Source organism: Helobdella robusta, assembly GCF_000326865.2.
Source record: "Helobdella robusta unplaced genomic scaffold HELROscaffold_85, whole genome shotgun sequence".
NCBI classification, from domain to species: Eukaryota; Metazoa; Annelida; class Clitellata; order Rhynchobdellida; family Glossiphoniidae; genus Helobdella; species Helobdella robusta.
This window is the reverse complement of record NW_008705490.1, coordinates 134,913-158,257: the sequence shown is the minus strand read 5'-3', so window position 1 is coordinate 158,257 and position 23,345 is coordinate 134,913. Positions and strand designations below refer to the sequence as shown.

At 35.4% G+C, this 23,345-nt stretch overlaps 3 protein-coding genes across 3 annotated transcripts; all 3 read right to left on the bottom strand.

Moving 5' to 3' along the window:
* Positions 1–1,241: 1,241 nt before the first annotated feature.
* On the bottom strand, positions 1,242–14,374 carry HELRODRAFT_187622 (hypothetical protein; the record flags this gene model as incomplete). Its single annotated transcript, XM_009032625.1, has 39 exons — positions 1,242–1,350; positions 1,390–2,316; positions 2,499–2,581; positions 2,673–2,961; positions 3,100–3,226; positions 3,475–3,535; positions 3,645–3,711; positions 3,869–3,986; positions 4,195–4,326; positions 4,513–4,752; positions 4,917–5,144; positions 5,308–5,816; positions 5,923–6,139; positions 6,271–6,347; positions 6,601–6,711; positions 6,832–6,895; positions 6,989–7,151; positions 7,287–7,471; positions 7,589–7,699; positions 7,831–7,932; positions 8,030–8,117; positions 8,410–8,567; positions 8,731–8,835; positions 9,000–9,106; positions 9,241–9,398; positions 9,626–9,704; positions 9,947–9,951; positions 10,008–10,121; positions 10,349–10,453; positions 10,828–10,917; positions 11,136–11,260; positions 11,581–11,663; positions 11,718–11,829; positions 12,202–12,327; positions 12,621–12,721; positions 12,932–13,064; positions 13,356–13,487; positions 13,654–13,845; positions 14,255–14,374. 38 exons carry the CDS (start codon positions 14,372–14,374, stop codon positions 2,147–2,149), a joined length of 5,187 nt encoding a protein of 1,728 aa, XP_009030873.1. The 3' UTR covers positions 1,242–1,350; positions 1,390–2,146.
* Positions 14,375–16,048: 1,674 nt separating this feature from the next.
* HELRODRAFT_182350 (hypothetical protein) lies at positions 16,049–17,793 on the bottom strand (the record flags this gene model as incomplete). Its single annotated transcript, XM_009032624.1, has 6 exons — positions 16,049–16,089; positions 16,329–16,410; positions 16,556–16,636; positions 17,180–17,267; positions 17,465–17,574; positions 17,722–17,793. 6 exons carry the CDS (start codon positions 17,791–17,793, stop codon positions 16,049–16,051), a joined length of 474 nt encoding a protein of 157 aa, XP_009030872.1.
* A 762-nt stretch (positions 17,794–18,555) lies between these two features.
* On the bottom strand, positions 18,556–20,730 carry HELRODRAFT_187621 (hypothetical protein). Its single transcript, XM_009032623.1, is given in 6 exon segments — positions 18,556–18,806; positions 18,826–19,095; positions 19,336–19,436; positions 19,724–19,857; positions 20,130–20,476; positions 20,510–20,730. Coding segments are annotated over 6 exon segments (861 nt in total). The 5' UTR covers positions 20,517–20,730; the 3' UTR covers positions 18,556–18,804.
* Positions 20,731–23,345: the final 2,615 nt, after the last annotated feature.

The window sequence follows — 23,345 nt, the reverse complement described above, 5'->3', positions numbered from 1 at the left end:
TGGTTACAAAAGTTGGTCCTCAAATTACTAGCACTGCCAACAAAATACTAAAATTTTACTGATTAATAAAAATTTCTCCTAACTGTTTATTCCTCTCTCCCTCTCTCTCTCGCTCTCTCTCCTTTCTTTATTTCTCTTTATATCTCTCTAACTCTTTCTTGCTTTCTCTCTATCTTTCTACCTGTGTATTCAAATGTCTGATTGCTTATGCGAATGTGTTTGTCTGCAAGTATGTTTGGATGGAAGTAAGCATGTATAGACGTGTGCATGTATGTCTGTCTGTCTGTATGTCTGTCTGTGTATTTCCAACAAAGTTTGTGTTCATATTTCTAGTGTTAAACGTATTTCTTTACACATATGTGTATATATGTATGTGTGTTTATGTTTAATTTCTGCTTTGTATGTATTTGATTTGTGATATATATATATATATATATATATATATATATATATATATATACACGTTTATATCTTATAATATCTTAAATCAAAAAGCCAACGAAGTAAATGTTGGGAAAAATAGACATGCGTGAATAACTACAAACGAAGACACACACCACACACACACATATATATATATATATATATATACATGTTGGTAATAGACCATAATTTTTACAATATTCTATACATTCTACCGAATTTTGTGTTGTGTCTGTGTGGGTGTGTTTATGTGTGTGTGTGCATATCGGTAGAATTTATAGAATATTGTAAATATATATATGTATATACACATACATATTCATTTTAATTATTTTTTCAAGTGCATACATCCGCAATTCTCAGCGTTAAAGGTATTCCTCATTGTATCTTTAAAAGTATGCCTGTTTGTTTGTTTGTATATATATAAATATATGTATGTATGTTTGTATGCTTTGTATTGTATCCATGCGCGCAACTATTTTTAATATATACACGTTGGCGTATCTAAATATATCTCAGTATTTCTACTAAAAAAGCTTACTTACTAATTACTTACCTAATTGTTTATATATACTTACACACACACACACACACATACATACAAAAAAACACACACACATACACAAAAACACAAACACACACACAAAGATATATTTTTTTTTACATGACCGATTTATGATGATTCATTTGCTATGTTGTTGAGTTCAGTTTTTTTTTAAATCTAGATATTCGTTTCATCTTTGTAACATATATTGCTTTAATTAATAACACATTTTACACACACGCACGCACACATAAACAGACACAACACAAAATAATTGAGTTTATTTTTGTTCTGTATATATATTCTCAACAGTTATTTTCATTTGATCTTCATAACAATAGCCAGATAATTAGTTAGGCAATTCATTATATATATATATATATATATAATGAAATAATATATATATATATATATATATATATGTGTGTGTGTGTGTGTGTGTGTGTTTCATTTTTATATCGAATAAGAGTGTATTTTACATTGAACAAATCCTGATTCAATGTCATTTATGGAAGTTAGTAGCATCAGTTGTGAAAATAATAATAGTAATAATAATTAATAATAATAAATAATAATAATAATAATTAAGTACTGGAAAATTGATTTAGTTAGCGAATGAAAAAACTGTACTATGTATTCTCGTGTCTATGATATTTTTTTTAATTAAATCAGTATAAATATTTCTTAAAAAACTAATAAATAATATAAAAATGAATGAGTGAATAAATAAAGGGAAGAATGCTTAAGTATATTCTTGAATGAATGAATGAATGAATGGATGGATGGATGAGTGATTGATTGCACGAGCATAAATTAAGTACCTAGTGCATGTATGTATGGATGAATCAGTGCAGACGAATGAAAATTTTTCAATGTTCTCAAAATATCTCAACAAATCTATCGATCAATCGATCTATTAATCAATTAACTAATTAATTAATTAATCAATCAATCAATCAGCCAAGTTAATAGAGTAAAATTTTTTTTATAAACAAATACGTAATGAAAAGCATACATTTTATTAATTACAATAAGGTTATAACGATAAATAAGATAATATTTTCTTCTAGCTGGCTAATTAACATAATCAGTAGTAGTTTGCCTCTATCCTAATTAACATATTTCACCCCTCATGAATATTACTAATTAGCCGGATGATACCATTTCAAGTCAGGGGTGTTACAAGTTATGGGGCGGTCTCAGTAGATCTTTATATTGCATCAGAGCGTAATGCAAGGATTTACTGATGTTAAATGATGACGACGACGATGATGAAGATGACGACGATGACGTAGCACAGTCTATCAGATGTGGGTATAAGGCTATTGTTTCAATCCAGAGTTTATCACCTGGTTAAATATAAAAAAGGATGATAAAAGTGATTACACAGAAGTGATGATTACAACCGTTATTATTATTATTATTATTATTGTTGTTGTTGTTGTAGAGATTAAGATGATGGTGATGATTACCCATATGGGTAATGACGTCATTAATACGTGATTATTACGTCATCATCGTCGATACTAACTGACGATTGTTGGATTCTTCTTCAGCGTAACGAGCAGCGTAGCTATGGCTTGCAAGACGAACGACACCTCTGTCATCTGTGGCCTGTGTGGGTGATAATAATAATAATAATAATAATAATAGTAATAATAATAATAATGATGATGATGGTGGTGCTGCCGATGATGATACAGACCTCGGTAGCGGGAAATTCCCAGAAAGTTTAGCATCATCATTGTACTTTTCTAAAACATTCTTACATCTGTGAAGTAAGGCCTCGATGGCTAAACTCGTTATGACCCCATTTTCTTCCTGACCTGATTTCAAGCTGTTTGGCTGGCTGCTATTTTTAGAAGTCTGCTGTGATTGGCTGGACTTCTGAGGGGAGAGGAGCGCGTCATTTCGTTGGACGAATGAGAATTGGAGTAAGGTTTCGAAGCAAACTTTGGCGAATTCTTCTCGCAGGCGATTGGTTGAATCTATTTCTTATGTTGGTGATAGTTTATTAGCAACCATCAAACCTCAATCAAACTTCAACCAACCAATCAGCCATTGAATCAACCAACCAATCACAATCAATCAACCAATCAGGCTGACGGCCACCCAACCAATCAGCAACCGACCGAGAAAACTTTCGGTAGTGGCAGTATGTATGGAGCCTCTGTTCAAGATGGACATGATCTTCGAGATGAAGGTCGTTGGTAGTTTGGATGAGTGGGGCAGTACCTCGTCTCGTATCGTTTCGACGACCTGGAAAAATACAATTCGATACAATACAATACAAAAAAATACAGCACTTTAAGACATAATGAAATGAAAGGCATTACGATACAATACATTACAACACAATTACAATACAATACAGCATAATACATTGCAGTACTACAAAATACAAAACGATACGATACGATACAACAAAATACAAAACGATACGATACGATACAATAAAATACAAAACGATACGATACGATATGAAGGCACAGCACAGAACTACCGACATGACAATCAAGCTGTTCATCTTTCCGAAAATCTTCGAGAGATAAGGATGAAGGTGAGGGACTGCCACAGTTATTATTTTTAATATTATGATCATAATTATGACGTAATTAAATTAAATTATAGTTGTATTATTACTTTATTGCTATTGAGTAAAATTTTATAATCTTACTGAGTTGAAAATAGAAAATTCTCAAAAGCTTGCCCAAGTTCATTCCACATACCACAAAAATCTTTCTCTAGAATTGTATTTTGTGTATTGTAATGTGCCTTGTTTGCTATGATATATACACATAAATACACGAACATGCAAATACGTTAACAAACACATACATACCAGCATATTCATAAAATTGAGCGAGAGAGAGAGAGAGAGAGAGAGACAAACATACAAACCATATTTTCTGGCAACGGGAAGTGTAATCTTGAGTATTGTAAGTAGTGACGTAATTGCGAGTACCCATGTACTTTTGTAAGGACAAGTGTACTTTTTCAACAAGGGCAAGCTAAGTGCCTGCGAAAATAAATTAACATTAAAAATTTTCTGACAGCACCAACCAACCTTCATTCTTAACAGAAACTCCTTAAATATCAACCAGATGTAGATAGATAGATAGTGAGAGAAAGAGAGAGAGAGAGAGAGAGAGAGAGAGAGAGAGAGAGAGAGAGAGAGAGAAAGGAGAGAGAGAAAAAAAAGGAGAGAGAGAGAGAGAGAAGCGAACCTTGATAATTTTCTGGCACGTAGCAGCCTTCACGACAGCCATGTTGTTGACTGAAACCTTATACATATCGACCACCAATTGTATGACGGCCTCTGAGAATGGCACGTAGTTCGTCGTCAGCCAATCCCCGCTCTAGTGAATTTTGAAGTTGTGTATTGTATTGAGGTGTTCATACTATCAGATACTCTGTACTATTGTGTATTTGCAATTTGCACTCTGTTGCATCGTACTGAGTGTTGCTACTGATGTTTGTTTACCTTTTAAATTTATCGCTACTACGTTCAATTGAATAAACAAATTGTGAGAATTGAAACAAACCATTTTTCCACCACCGACTTTATAACCACCACCACCACCACTACTACTACTGCTGCTACCACTAATTGCAGTAGCAGCAGAAGTAGAAGTAGAAACTTTAGTATTATGATTAGCAAGAGCAGCGTCATCAGCAGATCTCAGAGGCTTAGGTGTGTACACAGAGTACTCGACGAACTGCAGGATCTTGTCGAAGAGCTCAGGGTAGATGTTCGCCATTGCTCCTTCGTTCTTCAAGCCATCCTGTTGTTGTTGTTGTTGCTGCTGTTGTTGTTGTTGTTGTGGATGTCTGTCTATACTGCTGTCTTTGTTTAAAAATAGACAAAAAACAAACAAAGAAACTAAATGTATCAAGCAAACAAACAAGCAAGCAGACAAACAGAGGGACACAGAGAGACCAGAACAACCTGCCCAATCAGCTTGATAGCACCAAGGACAGCCTCTTGCAACGGGGTCAGAGATTGTTGGTCCATGGATAGGATATAAAAGGACGACGTGGCGGTTGAGTTTTGAACGGGGACACAGAGGGATCGCTGGAGGACCTGCAACAGCCTGTCCAACTCTGGAGTCACGAACTGCTCTCTTATGTGCTGATATAATCCAGGAAACGTTTGTATCAATGCCGTCAGGAAAGCCTGCATGTGTGTGTGCGTGAATGTGCGTGTGTGTGAATGTGCGTGGGTGTATATGTGTGTAAATGTGTGTGAATGTGTGTATATATATATATGTGTGTGTACAAACGCTTGTACGTGTGCGTCCTTGTAATTCAAACCAACAGAAACGAAAAAAAAGTCGAACCTGAGAAGGTATATAACAATTGTCACTGGCTCGCTCGTCACTTTTGGCGCCAGATGACGATGACGTCACAGTTATGGATGTGCAGGCCAAACCGATATTTCTCCAGACTTTCCAAGCGCTTAGCCACAAAGCCAGCTGGTCACTGACATCATCTGGAAGTGACCCACCACCGTTTATATCGCTACTGCTGTTAGTGGCTGTAGTAGTCAGAGACGTGGTGAGATTATTTTTAATTGCTGTCGGCTGAGTTGAAGTTACTGCGTTCGCCTCGCTAGTAGCAGCTGTAGCAGCTTTAGCAGATGCTGTTTTAGCTGCAATAAAAAGTTGATTGACTTTATTTTCAGTTGTTTGTTGTTGAGGTTGCTGTTGAGGGCTACCCCCTTCACTGGAACTGATGTTCAGAAGTTCTTGAAAGCTCTTGAGGGCAGCCAATGAAACTTCAGCGTTTTTCGATAGGGCTGCATCTTCGATGTGCTCCAGCATCATCAACCAGGCCCTCATGAAGTCCTCTGTTGAAATATCAACAGATCATCATCATCATAGCAACAGATCATCATCATAGCAATCGTCATCATCATCACCACCACTACCGCCACCACCACCACCACAACTGACCCATCCTCTGCAAGACACTCCTCTTCAAACTAGCCACCCTGACGACACCAGCCAGCGTTAGAAATCTCGTCTCGGCCCACTGTTTCTCCGCGGTATCTCTCGAGTGGTGCATGAGAATGTTGGAGACCGAGGTGGGTTTCGAACCCGACACATCTGCCTTCGAGTCTGCGACACGACTGCACTGCTTTCGAACGTTCTCTAAGAGCGGGAAAAGAACCTGCAATGTTGGTTGCCCTTGCCATGAGAATGATGATGATCGTGATGGCGTAGATGGTGATGATGATGCTTATAATAATAATAACAATAATAATAATAATAATAATAATGATGATGATAGTTGGAACCAACCTTCCACAACATATCGTGCCAGGAATTGAACTGCAGCAACCCCCCGTGGGCGCTAATCATTGAAAACAGGGTTTGACCTAAGTGGCGATGATGATGATGACGATAATGATGACTATGTAGATGGTGATGATGACTATGACACTTATGGTGTTGGTGAGGATGATTATTATTATTATTATTAGATGGTGATGATGACTATGACACAGATGGTGTTGGTGAGGATGATTATTAAAACGTAGATGCTGATGATTTTGAAGATGATGAAGAAGATGTGGGGCGAATATTTATGATGATAAGTAATGATATGATGATTCTAATAGTTATAACAACCTGAACTCTTACGAACGGCCGGCCTGGGGTCAACACACAGCTGACCCAGACGGCAATACAAGGTCATCCAGAGGTCATCGAACTGCTGTTGTAGTTGTTGCTGGGGCGCTGCTGTTGTTGTTGCTGTTTTATTTGAAGTTTGCTGGAGCTGAGTAGTAGTAGTAGTCGTTGTTGTTGCAGAGGGTGATGATGATGATGTCGTTACAGATGATGATAATGATGATCTGTCACGTGGTTTGCGCATGTCCAGCATGATCTTGTCACGTGATTGCGAGAAGTGGTCGGCGATGTTCCACTGTGTTGGTGTTGTAGGCAGTTTTTAAGCTCATGATTCTGAGGCAGACATGCAGCTCAATTTCAAATCTCGCACACAAGCACTCCAACGAACCAGCAAGCCGACAGCCGTCAAGCTGATATTAAGCTCCTGCTGCTGCGTGCCGAACATGGCCACCACGTCGACAACGGTTTCAAGATGGCGACTGGGGAGCGACAGCAGGAAATCCGTGACGATCAACTGGAGACTTTGAAAGGACAGACGGATCAGGGATTCGCTACTGGAGGATTATATATTCTGATTAGCAACTCCTCGCTGCGGCAACCCACACGCACGCAACACGAACAGACGGCGACGACAAACCCCAACCCTACACACAACAACAACAACAACAACAAACGACCCAAATAACCTTTGACCCGACGAAGTCACTTGACCTATGACCTTCAGGATTATGCCCCAGGCATCGTCACAGAGGTGTTCGCCATTGCTTTGGACGACTTGAAGCAGGCAGTCCATCTGTTTGTGCCTGATGTCTTGGTGGTGCACGCAGTTCGAAAGTTCGTGAAGGGGCGAGAGGAGTTTGGTCTGCAGCTTCTAATCGGCAGTGATGGTTAAGTTGTTGATGATGATGACGATGATGATAGTCATGGCAGTGGTGATGATGATGATGATAATGATGATATCAATGATGATGTTGATGGGGACACTCACTGACTGTTGTTGTATCGGCGGATTGTGTTTAAAAGTGAACGCCGATTTAACGAGCGTTGTGATAGACTCGGCAGCCCATGACCTCATTGTTGAATTGGGATGCTGACAAGCCTGTCAAGTGATTCATTTGTTCGTTGATTGGTTGATTGATTAATTGATTGATTGATTGTATGATGAAGAAATGAAAGATAGGTGGATGAATGAAAGATCGAACGAATGAAAGATCGAATGAATGAACCAACCTCTAAAAGATGACCAGTTATTGGATTCCAGACCACACTCACTCTTTCTAAATTGACCAATCCCGTCTCGAGTAACTTGGCCACGGCAAACAACGAAGGCTCCTGATTGGTCGGTTAATTGATTGATTGAATGAGAAATTGAAGGACTGATTAAACAACTGGTTGATCATCATCATCATCATCACCATCATCATCATACTCTATTTGTGTATCCGATGTCCAATGATTCCGAAGACAGTTTGCAAAGGGCGCTGACCAGGTGGTGCAGAGAAACATCATCGAGGATTCTGATTGGATGATTCAATTAATAACCAATTCTAATTGGATGATTCAATTAATATCAAATTTTAATTGGCCGGTGAACAGTCTGATAAGTTCGCAAATTTAATGTTAAATTGTGATCGGAAGATAAATTCATACAAAAATGTTCTTAATAGCTAATACATTTGCCAACAAAAAAAACCAACAAACCAATCAACAAGCTAGCCAACTGACCGATCAACCAACTAAACAATCAATCAACCAACCAGCCAATCAATCAGCTAATCAACCAACCAATCAATCAATCATTGAACTAACTGAGAACTTTCGAAGAGTTTAGTTAGTTGATTGCTTAACGTAGGCAGGTCGCTCATAATTGAGGTAGTGATGACAGAGTTGATGTTATCTGAGGCCAGCTGGGAGGGCCTCATCGAGCCACCGGCGGTCGGCTTCAGTCCCAAAATCCAGACCAGGTGCTGTTCATTATAATAAATTACGTCAAATATAGAGCGATAAAGAGTATAATTATCGTTAATTAATTCATTCATTAATTTATTTATTCATATACTTTTCTATTTATCAAATTAAACAAGAGCAAGAAAGAATAATAAAAATAGTAATAAATAAATACATAGATACCTGCAATGTAGTCAGAACTTGGTACCAAGAGGTGCCAAGAAGACTACCATGGTGTTGAGCTAAATTCAGAAGAGTTTTCATGCATTGTATGTTCTTTGCTGTTAACTGTGTGTGTGTGTACGTATGTGTTTGTATGTGTACGTGTATGTGTGTGTATTCATCTATGAGAGTAAACGTACATTTATATTTTTGCTTATGTATAAGCGTACGAATATGAAAAAATTGTAAACTGGTCAATATATCACGAATAAATTATGCAAATGACAGACCACGACAGGTCCCTGGTAAGCATTCTGATTGGTTGAGCTGGTGTAGAGGGCTGTGCCAACAACAACCACTTGACTGCTTTGAATGGCTTCCCCGTGAGTTGATTGGCCTTCAGTTTTTAGATAGTGGCAATGAAAAATAACAGCAACACAATCATCAACGACAAAAACTAACCGTTATTAATAACTCCAACGGAGCCACCAGATGCCACAGAAACGCCGCCACTGCTACCACCACCACCACCACATCCCAAAACTTGAAGAGTATAATGAGGTGGGAGGGAAACCTTACAGAGTGACGTGATGAAGGCGTCCCTCGGCGTCATGACCCCCACTGAACCACAGAGGGTGGCGTACGTTAGCAGGGATTTGAGAACTATGTCAGTCGTCTGGTCGTCGGTGCTGCTCGGTCGGGGGGTGGGTGGTTCGAATTGTATTATACTATTTTATTAAAATACAAACAAGCAAACAACAAAAGTATTAACGTTCAAAACAAAGAATAAACAAAATAAAACGAAGATTTATCGGGATGTTGTCGCCGAAACGGCAACAACATAACGACAAACATCCTCAAATCACAACAACAACGACAATTAACACCACCACTAACAACATCAACGACAACAAACCTGGCCTCCAACAACAACAGCAAAGCAGACAGCACACCACACCACGTTGAGTTGATCAGCTCCTCGTATAAACGCTTTACTGAAAAAATGTTTCATCATCATGATCATCATCATTCTTGACGTCATCATCATCATCACCATCGCGACGACTTACTCACTTTCATCATCAGCAACGGCATGCTGTTCTTCATCTTTAGCAGCTGCAGCAACACTAGCACGCTTGACACCTCCATCGCCATCGTTAGAAAATGAATTACTGACATGATCGCCAACACTACCAACATTATTATTATTAGCAGCAGCTGCAGTAGCTGTATTAACTGACGCTGATGACGTTGGCTTTGATGATAATGACTGTGACGACGATGGTGGTTGCAATGACAATGGGATAATGGATTTGATGGATTTAACGGTATCCAAGATACATAGGAAGGCGAGGGATAGTCCGTATCCATCCAGGATACTGGGAGCGTCTTGTTTATCCAACATCTCTAAACTATCGGTATATAGATGGTCAGTGAAATTAGAATGAATGAATGAATGAATCAACGAACGAACGAATAAATGAAAGACAGATCAGTGAATAAATGAACGAACGAACGAATAAACGAACGAACGAATAAATAAACGAACGAACGAATAAATAAGTAAACTAACGAACGAACGAAAGTACAAAAAAAAATAAACAAATGAAAGGACGAAAACCCCAAAACTCTGACGCACATGACAGATTTGTGGCTTCCTTGTGGGGCGTTAATATTCAAAACCAGGGGTATGCTAACGCTCCTATATGTGAATACAATCTGAGAGGGCAGGGCTAATAGGCCGCTAGAAGGTGAAATGATCACCGATTGGTTAGCCGTTTGTTCAGTAGTTGTACCTTTGGCTCCTAATTGGTTGATATAATTAAATAATTAGCAAGCCAGTTAATTATAAATAATATGAATAAATAAAATTAATTTGTGAAATGGCATACATTAAATCAAAACTAATTAAATGACATAATTGGATAGACAAAAAGCCATTAATATGATTGGCAGGGGCATAATTGTAATAATGAAATAACCCTACAAGCTCTGTATACGGGCTTCTGGTTTACTCAATAAATGGTTTAATAAATCAAATGGTTTAATGAAATTAAAAATTAACCAATGGCAGTTGAGGATGAAGAGATGGGCGGCGTCATAGATGGATTCATGAACTGTGATTGGATGAATACGCCGACCCCGTTGATGATATCTCGAAGGATTTTCGTGGCGTGTGGTTTCATGTCGTAGGATTCGCAGAAATTTCTAAAAATTATCACGTAATCTTAAATAACACGCCGACCGGACTCTCCATACTCTTTTTCTACATTCACAGTTTTAAAGATAGCTTTAAACTTATCCAATCTACAACTTTTTCTACATTTTCTAGCATTTTTAAACTTTAACGATAGCAAAAAATCACAAACTCGAATGATTAACCCAAATAAATAATTATATTAACATAAATTATGCTAATTAGTGACCTAATAATGTCGGGCTTTAGGCAGAGTTTACCCAAGACTTCTAACGAAGCTGTCCTTTGCCATGTAGTTTTTTCAGGGTCGAGAAATTTTACGAGTAATGAGAGGAATATCTCGCATTCTGTCAGCTGCATTTTTGCCAAGAAAAGTTATAAATAATAATATTATCTATGATAATTATAAATAATAATAATGGGTAACAGTGATAAAAAATGATGATAAATAATTATTACGATGAAATTATTAGTGATAATAATAACAACGATGATGATGGCGATGAAGATGTCATAGAACGTCAGTAAGCAACAAAATTATGAATTGCAATATAATAATTACAGATGATAACATAATAATTATTAAATTATGAATGACAGCATGATAATTATAAATTGTAATATAATATTTATGAAATTATCAATAGCAGATAATATGGGCAATGCAAACAAACCAAAAGCGGATAATAATGCAAAATCATCATAGACACGATCCTCAGCAGCCTGATAACAATAGGAAAATACGGCCTATCGCCCCCTGAAGACCCCCCTAACGAATGAGAGGGACTGCCGCCACCCCCTATGGACCCACCTGCACTGCTACCGCTGTTACTTCTCGACGATTTGTACTTGATACTCGGAGAAAATAGGCGGATGACGTGCGGGCAAACTTTCTCACTAAGGAGAAAGGTGAATTCTGGATGCTAAATTTGATGAATGGATGGATGGATCGATTGATTGGGAGATGAATTGATGGACTGATTGATAAATAAATGAATGAATGAATGAATGAATGTATGAATGAATGAATGAATGGATAAATGGATGAATAGATGAATGAATGAATGAATAAATGAATGAATGAATGAATGAATGAATGAATGAATGAATGAATGAATGAATGAATGAATGAATGAATGAATGAATGAATGAATGAATGAATGAATGGACGAATGATAGGCAGTTGGATACACAGTGATACGATGAATAGACTGAATCAATGAATGAATGAAAAATCATTCACACGCATACACAGCCCAACACGTTAGCATAATTTATTCAACATATAGACAGACATTGACGAAGACGGATTTATAATTGGCTAAAACTTCCTCCATCAGTTCGAGACAGAGGGCCCTTGTCATCTCGGTCATTCCAAGTAGCCAGTAAGGTTGATCAGCGTTTAATAACTGGCAGAAGTCCTGATGCGAATAATTATAATCATAATTATAATAATAATAATTATGATAATAATAATAATTATGATAATAATAATAATTATGATTAATAAATAATTATTTATGACGACACAAAGTAGATTGAAGCCTGCCTGCCTGGCTGGTCTAACAGTTTCATTAGCAGTAATTACTACATTATATTATCACATCAATTTCTCTACGGTCCTTAAAGTTAATATTTATACAATCATCATCATCATCAACATCACCATCATCATCAGCATCACTGCAGACACAAACATCATCGTCATCATAACCTGAAAGAGTAAAAAGGCATCGGAGGCGTAGGGCCTGAGGGATTTGGGGGCATGCTTGCACCCCATCTTCAATTCATCCAATGAGAGAGGTTCTAGTGTGCCTGTGTATGTGCGTGTGTGTATGTGCGCGCGTGTACGTGTGCGACCATGAGTCTGTGTGTGTGCGTGTGTAATATCAAACAATCAATTAACCAGCCAGCCAACCAACAATAAGCAAACAAACAAACTAACCAACACATCAACCTACACATCAACCAACATATATATCAACGCATAAGCCAACCAATCAACCAATCAACCAACCAACCAACCATGAAACGGAGTAGCGTCCTCTATGACGACTCGATCGAAGACAGCAGCCACAAGCTGTCGGACTGTAGCCGCAGCTGTGTTTGTGGTCGTGCTGTCTTTAGCAAAGTGCATTCGGAAACATAGAGCTAGAGCCTAAAGTTTATCAAAACTAAATGAATGAATGAGTGAATGTGTGAATGAACAAATCTGTGAATGAACAAATGTTTGAAAGTATTTTAAAATATTTAAAATATTGAAATACTTCATTTATAGTAGTAAAAGAGCATTTGAAAAGAGAAAAACCATTTAAAAATGAAATAAAATTAAAATTAAGACAAACATATAATATAACTATTAAAAATAGTTAACATTACACCCCAAACAATTTAATAAACAATCAAATCAATGAACAAAGAACTGAAACAAAAAAAACATTTCCCTTACTTTAGCAAGAACTTCATGTTTGACGACATCATTAGTAGTTATCAGCAGAATGGCCGTCTGCAGTAATTTCAATTCTTCAACTCTCGCCTCCATCAACAGCCACAGAGATATCACAATGCTTTTGGCTGCCTCCTATTTTGTGGAAAAAGAAAAAACCATAAAATGGAGTAGAGTCCTCGATGTTTATAATAATATCTGTGTTTGTATGCATACATAGTTTAAATTTAACTTGTTCATTAGAGTTTACCCTAATTTCTTTGCCCCCCCCAATTAATTTGGCCCCCAGGCACCAACTAACTTCACTGACGACTTTCTGAGAGATGAGTCTTTGAATGGCTGTTAGTGACATCTGCACAACTTTGGGGTTTTTTGTGTCACACCCCATGATGAATGGCTGGATGATTTCTGTACTGGCTGACATGAGGCCAGCTAAAACATTCTCATTTCTGGCTCCTATGCCTCTAACTCTCAACTGGCATGCCTCTGCCATCTAGTGAAATAAGTGTTTTAGAGAATTTAGTTTATTAAAGTAGATTATTTTTATGATTTCAAATAGATAGAATGAGGTATGTTTTTGAGATTTAAAATTGAATATGGTTTGTTTTTAGATTTGAAACATGAAAATGATTTAAATTTAACAGAAACAACATAATTACCCAATAGTAATGTTACTGTAACAACTATATCATCATAGTAGTAATTAATAAATAATGTCATATAAAATAACACAAACATATACATATAGTTAATCAATAATATCATTATCAGCAGACATGTAGTGATGAATTTTAAAATAATAAAAATTGTCTTAAACCTTCTTATTGTTGCTTCTAAAAACTAAACTAAACATATTAAAATAAAATATTGATTAAAAAAAGAAAACAACCCATTTTACTTACTTCTTTTATTGGTTGATACTTCCTCTTGCATTCAAAGGATAATGTAATTAAATCAGCAATCAAGGGGTCCAATAACTTTTTATCCCCAACCATTTGACTGATGGCAGCCGAGTATGCCATGATAATTTAAAAGCTTTTTTTTTATTTTTTAATTTATATTTATTGTTTAACATAAAATCAAAATCTCATCTATTTATTATAATTGAAGCAATATTTTATAGTTATTTAATATTATTTACTTTTACATTCACAAATAATTTAAATTTAATTTAAATTTATAATAATAATAATAAAATTTATTATTAAAATTAATTATTAAAAATTAAATAAATGTTTTTTTAGGTTGAGTAGTTTTTTAAATGAATTTTAAAAAAAGTTAAACAAAAAGAAGACCAAATTCTTTTTTTCACACTAATCCTAATAAGAAACAAAACATTTTATTAAAGCCCGATGTCAAATTTAAACAAATTTAATGAATAAAATGAATTTATTTAATTAACCCCTTTAAATTCATTTCCCGAACAAATATTTATATTTTAAAGCTAAGTTTACTCTTAGTAACATTGAAAATACATGAACATACGTGGCTAGGCTGGTTATGCTTATATTATACATACATACATATATCTATATATATTGAATAACTATAAACACTTATGATAGGGAATGTATATAAAACATACTGTATATTTGTATATATAAAAATACGTTTTTGGTATTTAATTATCATAATTAATATTATTAATTGTAATAAATATTGTGGTTCCACGGATTAAAGCCTTGTTTCGTGCTAAAAGTTACTTTTTTCAAACAATATAAAAGTGAAATTGTTTAAATGCATGGTGCATTGCATGAAAAAGTCATTTTAAATATAAAAAGCGATTCTGTAATTTAAAAAACTACAATTTAGCAATACATTAATAAAAAATTTGAATAATTTTTGGGACATCTCCGATTCTTGCGTTACCTGATAGGTAGCTTGCTAAATTGCTGTCGCGATTGGTCGGCGTTTTCAAACATTCAAAAGACCGGGCAACACAGAGAAACATTTGTTGGTTTTTCATCTAAAAAAATTATTTCTACAAGATATTTTACTCGAAATTAAGAAGGTTTTTTAAATTTTATTGTTTTTATACGTTTTATTTAATAAATTGGCCATTTAAATAGTGAAAAGTAGCGATGTGTTTGCCGACTTTAATTTTCATGCTGTTCAGTTTCTGACCGCTTGCTTGAGCACTAATAATAAAATTAGTCAGTTTTGAAGGATTGAAAGCAGTCTATTAACTTATTCATACTCTTTAGATAATAATTGAACTTGTTCATTAAGGAACATTATTTATAAAACGTTCATGTAGTTAACCGAGTTGAAAAATTATTTATAAAATGTTTATGTAATTTACTGAGTTGGAGTCTTGAGAGTTGTTCATTAAGAAATATTTTTTTTGTTTATGATTGAGCGTGTGAATGAGGATATATATCAATTTGTAAGTCGATAAGGTTTTAGCGTCTGATACGACAAACTAAACTTGTGACAGCGTGTTTATTAGGGAATTTCGTATAAGCTGTCGGCAAGTCGGTAAGGTTTGAGAGTCAGATATGACACGAAAACTACATCACGATCTTTTTGCTAATAATTTTTCAAATGAATGTACAGTGACATTACAAAATACGGTTATATAAATTTTTTCCAAAAAATTACACGATAAATAAAAAAAAGTAATTAAATAATGATAATAAACATGAAATTAGTTGAAACAAAACAGAAGAAATTTACGAAATTCTATACATTACATATCATGAAGCTTCTAGAGCGATCTTTCTCTGTTTCGTTGGTACTAAATAGAATAAAAAAATTATTTTATAATAATTATTTTATAATTTATAATTATTATGATCTATAATAATATCAACCACGGAAACCGTTACTTATCATTGAAGCACATGAAATAAGAGGAGATACTGCTTTTGTTAGTACAGCCACTACCATTGAAAATAAAATACTACTGCTGATAAAACCACAAATACTACTATGGCTACTAACAATGCTACTACTAGTACTAATAAATTATTTAACCTTTGATCTTTGTGGGTTGATCAGCAATTTCTTCATTAACGAGAAAATGATCTTCTGGTTCTGGCAAATTCTCAGTGCTGATCTGTAATAAATAAATAATAAAAATATGTAAAAGTAGTATCTGGTACATTTCAAAATGAAATTTTAACACTAGAAAAAAATTAGCATAGCAGTTATTAAGACGCAAAATAAAGGTTATAACGACAATAATAATAGTGATAACTTACATTGAACAGCTGATCAAACTCTTTCTCAACCTCCTCTTCATCTGCATCATTCAATCCTTTTGATAAGATGTCATCAATCTCCTGGAGGAAATGAAACAAATAAATAGATGAATGAATGAATGATGCCTTCTTATTAATTCATCACCAATTCAAATTTTCAATGAATGAATGAAAGACGGAAGGAGTTAAAGGAAGAATCAGCCAAGCCCCAATTTATTACATTTTGATGAGCGATTCCTTCCTTAGTATCTTCCAGAATCTTCTCAACGTCATTGATGGACATTATCTATAAGTAGAAAATCATCGTTATCAATCATCCTCTTCAAAAATACACTTATTTTTAATTTAATCCAAATAAATAAATAAATAATTGGATTAATGGATGAATTAAAAGATGAATGAATGAATGAAAAGACAGACAAACAAATGAGTAAAACATTATTTAAATGAATTATAACAGGCCTGGTGTAGTTTAGTTAGTACACTGTTTCCTATTTTTAAGTTCTCCACAACTTGCATCTCAATCTGGGTGAATTCTAGTTGGGTGGTCTGGGAATAATAATTAACAGCAACAACAATAATAATCTGGGAGTAATAATAATAAGTAGCAACAACAATAATTACCAAGTTTTCCACTTCTTCTAACTGCCTTTCTAAATTCCTGATGGTGTTGTCTAGAAATTTTTTCTTCCTCAGTGCCACCAGGGCTTTGCTTCAAAGTAGGAATAAATAAAAAGATTATAATTAATAATTAACTAATTATCTATAATAGTTGATTCAAAATGGAATTATAATGTGTGTTAGCGAACAACAAATGTTAAACAGACATAAGTAAAATTATAATTACTTATTAATTTATCAATTGATTATTATTATTTTAATAAAAAAGATAATGAATAGATAGCCAACTCTTTTTTCTGTTCGTGAACTAATTGTTTGGCCTGTAGTTTCAGTCTGTCTGCATCATTGTCATACTTTTTGATCTTTCTGCCCAACAGATCTCTTTGAGATTTTAATTGCTGATGGATGATTAAAAAATTAATACTAAATAATTTTGTACAAATTTGTAAAAAGATTCACTATTGAGAATTAAAATAAATTTTAAATTAACAAAAATCTCTAAACATAAAGATAAATAAATAGATGTCAGGGTTTTAAAAACTGACCAGAATAACTCGATCCCGTTCGGCGAACGCGTTAGACTTAGAATGTTTTTTACTCGCAAACAAATTACCCATATTATGTTATTTTATTTTAAATTTAATTAATTCAACTGAATTTTTCAATTTTTTCAAGACTTATCAGTCATGTGCAATTGAAAATTGATATAGTAAGCAGAAGCTTTTTTAAAAAAGCACAAAATCACCAATTTATTTATTTAATTTTTTTTATTTTATTACTAATAAAACATTTTGTATAATTTTATTGAAGATTACCATTATGATTACAAATTACTTGATTACCGCAAAATTTTTTAAATTTAACAGTTACAACCACTAAAAACGAAGCTTAACTCAAAAGACAAACAAACTAAAAACAAACAACATCCTAACTAAACTAGACCACAATCCTAAACAACAAAAATAGCAATTTGGTTCAAGATAACACAAAGTTGTCTTGCGATTAAAAGTGGGGATTTCCCACGTTTGTTTTTTAATTTGTTCTTGATTTGGGTATCACTAACAACCACAGCAAATATTTTTTACTTTTAAAAAGTTTCAAACCAAAATAAAATTATACAAAAAATACAACATTAAAACATGTGAAAAACTCAAAACATAAAATTCCTAAACTTATGAAATACAAATTGATGGGTAGGTAAGACCAGTTAATTAACCAATACAGATAGGTAGGTGACTGACTACTATTCTTACCACTTTTTACTAATTTTTTGGGGTCCTGTTTGTTTTAGCTTTCCGTGGGAAGGGAGCTTTCTAACCAAAAGCTGTTGCCAACTATTTCTTACAGACAGGTCAATATTTTACGTTTAAAATTAGAACTATGAAAAAAAATTCTATTTTACTATTTATTAACACAAAAACTGAATGAGTGAATGAATGACTAATGAATGATTGAGCGAATGAATGAAGGATTGATTGATTTGATTGATTGATATGGTTTTTTGATATAGATTAGTAATAAACTAAAGCAAAATATTTTTCTGAAAAATAATGTCACATTTTCACATAATGATATTGAAAAACAATATATCGCGAAATAAATACACACATACATATATAAATTTTCTCTCTTTTCTCTCTCTTTTTCTCAGGCTAGGCACAAATAGTTTCTAGGCACCAAACCGACTTTAGAAGTTCTTAAATTTTTACATAACCACCAATTTTCATCACCGTCATCACCATCCTCTTCTTCCTCTTCATCATCATTATCTCTATCATTCTTTTTGGATTTCGATGGATTAGGATCGATAGTGATGATGCTGTCACCGGCTTCAAATGCAAGCTCGTCCGTTTCTTCTGGTTCGTATGTAAAAGCGGCTCGTAGCTCATGACCCGAGGTTTTCATTTTCTTCATTACGCCTGTCGTGTTTGTGCATGTATGTGTATGTGTGCGTGTGTGTATGCGTGCGTGTTTATATCTTACAAAAAGTAACCATTAGCTGAAAAAATCATCTTTTTAACACGTTAACCAACCATCAAAATACTCTTTGAAGAGTTATTTATTATCTGCGTAACTCCTCCTTTTCACCTTCTTTCCATCGACATCATCGTCGTCGTCATCATCATCATCATCGTCGTCGCATTTTTGTAGTGCTGTACATTTGTCGGAGTCTGTAGTGGCGAATAGGCAGGCGCCATGTTCAACCAGCAGACGACACACCTTCAAGTTGTTGCAAGATGCCGCGCAATGCAATGGAGTCCTGACGAGTGATGATGACGATGATGATGTTTTGACTGTTGTTGCTGATGATGATGTTTTGGCTGTTGCTGCTGATGATGTTTTGGTTGTTGCTGATGATGATGTTTTGGCTGTTGCTGCTGATGATGATGTTGTTTTGGTTGTTGCTGATGATGTTGTTTTGGTTGTTGCTGATGATGATGTTGATGATGGTTGTTGATGATTTAAAATGGTGATCATAGCGATTTAGACGATGGTGATGATTGTGACGATGACGACAACGATGATGATGATGATGGCAATACTAACCAAAGATCGATATCAGGAGCGTTGACTTCGCAGCCACTGTTGACGAGGTATTGGACGATATGCAAGTGGCCTGCACATATTGAGTTGTGCAGTGCCGTTATGCCTTCGTCGTTCACCATTCTCTTGTGGCCGTACTGACGACGATGATGATTGTGACGATGGTGATGATGATTGTGACGTTGGTGATGATGATTGTGACGTTGGTGATGATGATTGTGACGTTGGTGATGATGATTGTGACGTTGGTGATGATGATGATTGTGACGATGGTGATGATGAAGATAATGGGATGGTAATAAAATTTACAGTTAAATAAATCAATCAGTAGATCGGTATTCTATTATTTAGCATCACTGACATTAATTATCATCATCAGTATCATCATCGCCATCATCATCACCGCCACCTTTTCGACGATATCTTTGACGACGTCCAGTTCGCCCTGCAAAGAAGCGTCCAGCAAGATGACCAGAGGGTCGAATCTGATTCGTTCGTAACCTGACCTCTTTAAATAATCTGACCTACTTGCATAATTTTCAGACTTGCAAACGTCATCCGACTCATCCACATCGGCTGACCTACTTACCTCCTTCGACCCAATTAGATAATCAGGTAAATCATTAAATTTAGTTTGAACTTTGCCATCACCGTTCGTTTTGTTTTCTGATAGTGATGATGGAGAAGATGATGACGTTGATTTGGGCTTTTTTAGATTGCTTTTTTTGAATGGTGATGCTGTTGTTGATGTTGTTGTTGACGCCATTGTCGTTGTCGCCATTGTTGCTGTCGCCATTGTTGTTGCTGCTGCTGTTTGGTCTTTGGATATCGGATAAAATGTCGTTGGAGACAATGACGTAATGGGAAATGTTGTTGTTGGTAGGGATGCTTCTGCTGCTGCTTCTACAGCTGCTGACGTTGCTGCAGCAGCTGTTGTTGTTGTAGCTGCTTTCTTGTTAGTGTAATCTTCGCTGTTGTTATTGTTGTCATCGATGACGTCATTGATGACGTTATGGTTGTCATTTTTTGACGGAAAATCGAAAAAACTATCGATAAGAGGTGAAAAATTATCTTCGGCGCTCCCTCCATCATCATCGACATTATCGTTAGTACCATTATCACCACCACCATCATCAGTATCATCATCATCAGTATCATCATCATCAGTATCATTTTCATCATTTTCATCAGCATCATTATCATTACTTTTCTCTTCGTGGATGTCTGTGATTTTGTTGAATGTACGGCAATTTTTGGCGTCGTCGTTATAACTAACGCCATCGTCATCACCATCATCACCATTTCTGTCGTTTTTATAATCTTTGTTATCGTCCCCATCATCATCATCATCATCCTTTTCATTATCGTCATCATCATCTTTTTCATTATCGTCATCATCATCTTTTTCATTATCGTCATTATCATCAACATCACTTATTTCTTTTGTATAGACATCATTATCGTCATCGTCATCATTAGATTTATCAGAAATATGATTGGTTGGTTGTTTGGGGTTTTCCAATTTTGCATCATCATCATCATCATTGTTTAAATCTATATCATGATTATCATCATCAACACCGACGCCATCGTCATCATAATCAGCATCGCCATCATCATTATCATCATTATCATCGTCATCATCGGTTTCGTTAATTACCACATCATCATCATCATCATTACCATTAGAAGAATAATCTACACTGGCTGGATTGATATGATTATGATTATTATCAAATTTGACATCATCATCGTCATCATTCTTAATTTCCTGATAATGATCCCGATCATTTGGTACCTGATAATGATTATGAAGACGATGACAATGTTGTTGGTTATCGCCATCATTATCATCACCATTATCCTCATTTTGTTGTTGTTGCTGCTGCTGATGATTGTGATGCTGTTGTTGATGATGATGATGGTTATCCTCCGATGATGATAATCTCTTCCTAAGTGAACGAACGCTGGGGTTGGGGTGCCTCAGAATGGAGCCGTCTAATTGGTCGAGGAGATTGCAAATGGCCGGATCAACAAGCAAGGTCGAGGCCAAACCAGGATCGGAGGTCAAACCAGGGTCAGAGGTCAAACCAGGATCAGAGGTCAAACCAGGATCAGAGGTCAAACCATGGTCAAATTTGTTGCTACTTTCGATGGTTTTATTTTCGCTTTCCTTAATACAAACATTGTCACCATATTCTTTTTTTGCACCATTACCATCATGCTTCAGACCGTCATCATCATCATCATCATCATCATCATCCTTTTTCTTATCACTACAATCATCATTCTTCTCCGCAACATCATCATCAACAACGAAGACGTCATCACTTTGATTTCCAGCTGGCGAAAGTAGAGAAGGTTGAATGAGTTGAATAGGAGGGGTAAAGTTCAAATTTGCGGCAGATGACGACGGCGAAATTAGATTGATGTTACTAGCTTCGACATCATTTAAATATTTAAAAGGTGCCTGAAGTTTGAGTATTGGCATCACGGGAGGTTCAATTGCTGATGTTGACGCTGTTGTTGCAGTATTGTTGCTGCTGCTGTTGTTGTTGGTTGAATTTCGTTTGTTGATAAACTTGTAAAAGAATGAGTTCACTTGTTTGCGATTAATGTCGTTGTTGTTGGTGTTGTTGGTAGCAGGATTGATGTCGTTGTTGTTGTTGGCGATTTTCTCATCAGCATCATCGTCCGTTTTGTTCTTGTTGATGTTGTTGCTGCTGTTGATGTCGCCTTCCAATTGAAACGTTAATGAGGAACGCTGTCGTCTTTTAGGAACAACTTTTTGTTGTTGTTGTTGCTGTTGTTGTTGCTGTTGTTGCGATGGTTTTTGATGTAATTGTTGTTGTTGTTGCAATGATTGTTGATGTAATTGTTGTTGTTGTTGTTGAGATGGTTGTTGATGTAATTGTTGTTGTTGCATTTGTTCGTGTTGTGGTTGCTGTTTCATCTTCTTTTGTGCTCTAGATTTTTCCAGATTTGCCAAAAAGTTTGTGGCTGGCTCTTTTGCCGCTGTTGTCGCTGCTGTGAATGCTGCTGATGCTATGGTGGTAGTAGCAGTAGCAGCACTTGCTGCCGTATTAGTAGTAGTTGTTGTTGTTGATGACGATGACGTAACTAGAATCAACAAGTTTGATTTGTTGTCGTTGTTTGTCAGTGCTCTCTTAGTTCTGCCATTCACATCATCGTCATCGTTCTTGTTGTTGTTGATGACGTCATGAATGTGATGGGTGTTGATGTTATTATTAATATTATTATTATTTTTCATAATTTTTATTTTGTGCGATTGACTGATTAGCAATCTTTCCCTACTGACGTCACGACGGTCTCGTCTTAGGTTCAGGCGATTTCTCAATCTTTCGATGTTGTTGTCGTTGTTGTTGAAATTATTGTTGCTAATGTTTTTGTTGTTGTTGTTAAAATTATTGTTGTTGATGTTTTTGTTGATGATGTTGTTGAAATTTTTGTTGTTGATGTTTTCGTTGACGTTGTTAAAACTGTTGTCATTGGTGTTGCTAATGTTGTGGAAATTAGTGACATTGATGTTGTTGTTGAAACCATTGTTATTGATGTTATTGTTGTTGTTAATATTGTTGTTGATGTTGTTGGTTTTATTTCTCAA

Bases quoted from the DNA above. Each gene is read 5' to 3' on its own strand.
- HELRODRAFT_187621 (XM_009032623.1), bottom strand. The intron at 19,858-20,129 runs GTGGCGGTGATG...CATCGTCGTCAG, and splicing joins TCAAAGATATCGTCGAAAAG to TACGGCCACAAGAGAATGGT. The intron at 19,437-19,723 runs GTTAGTATTGCC...ATCACTCGTCAG, and splicing joins GCTCCTGATATCGATCTTTG to GACTCCATTGCATTGCGCGG.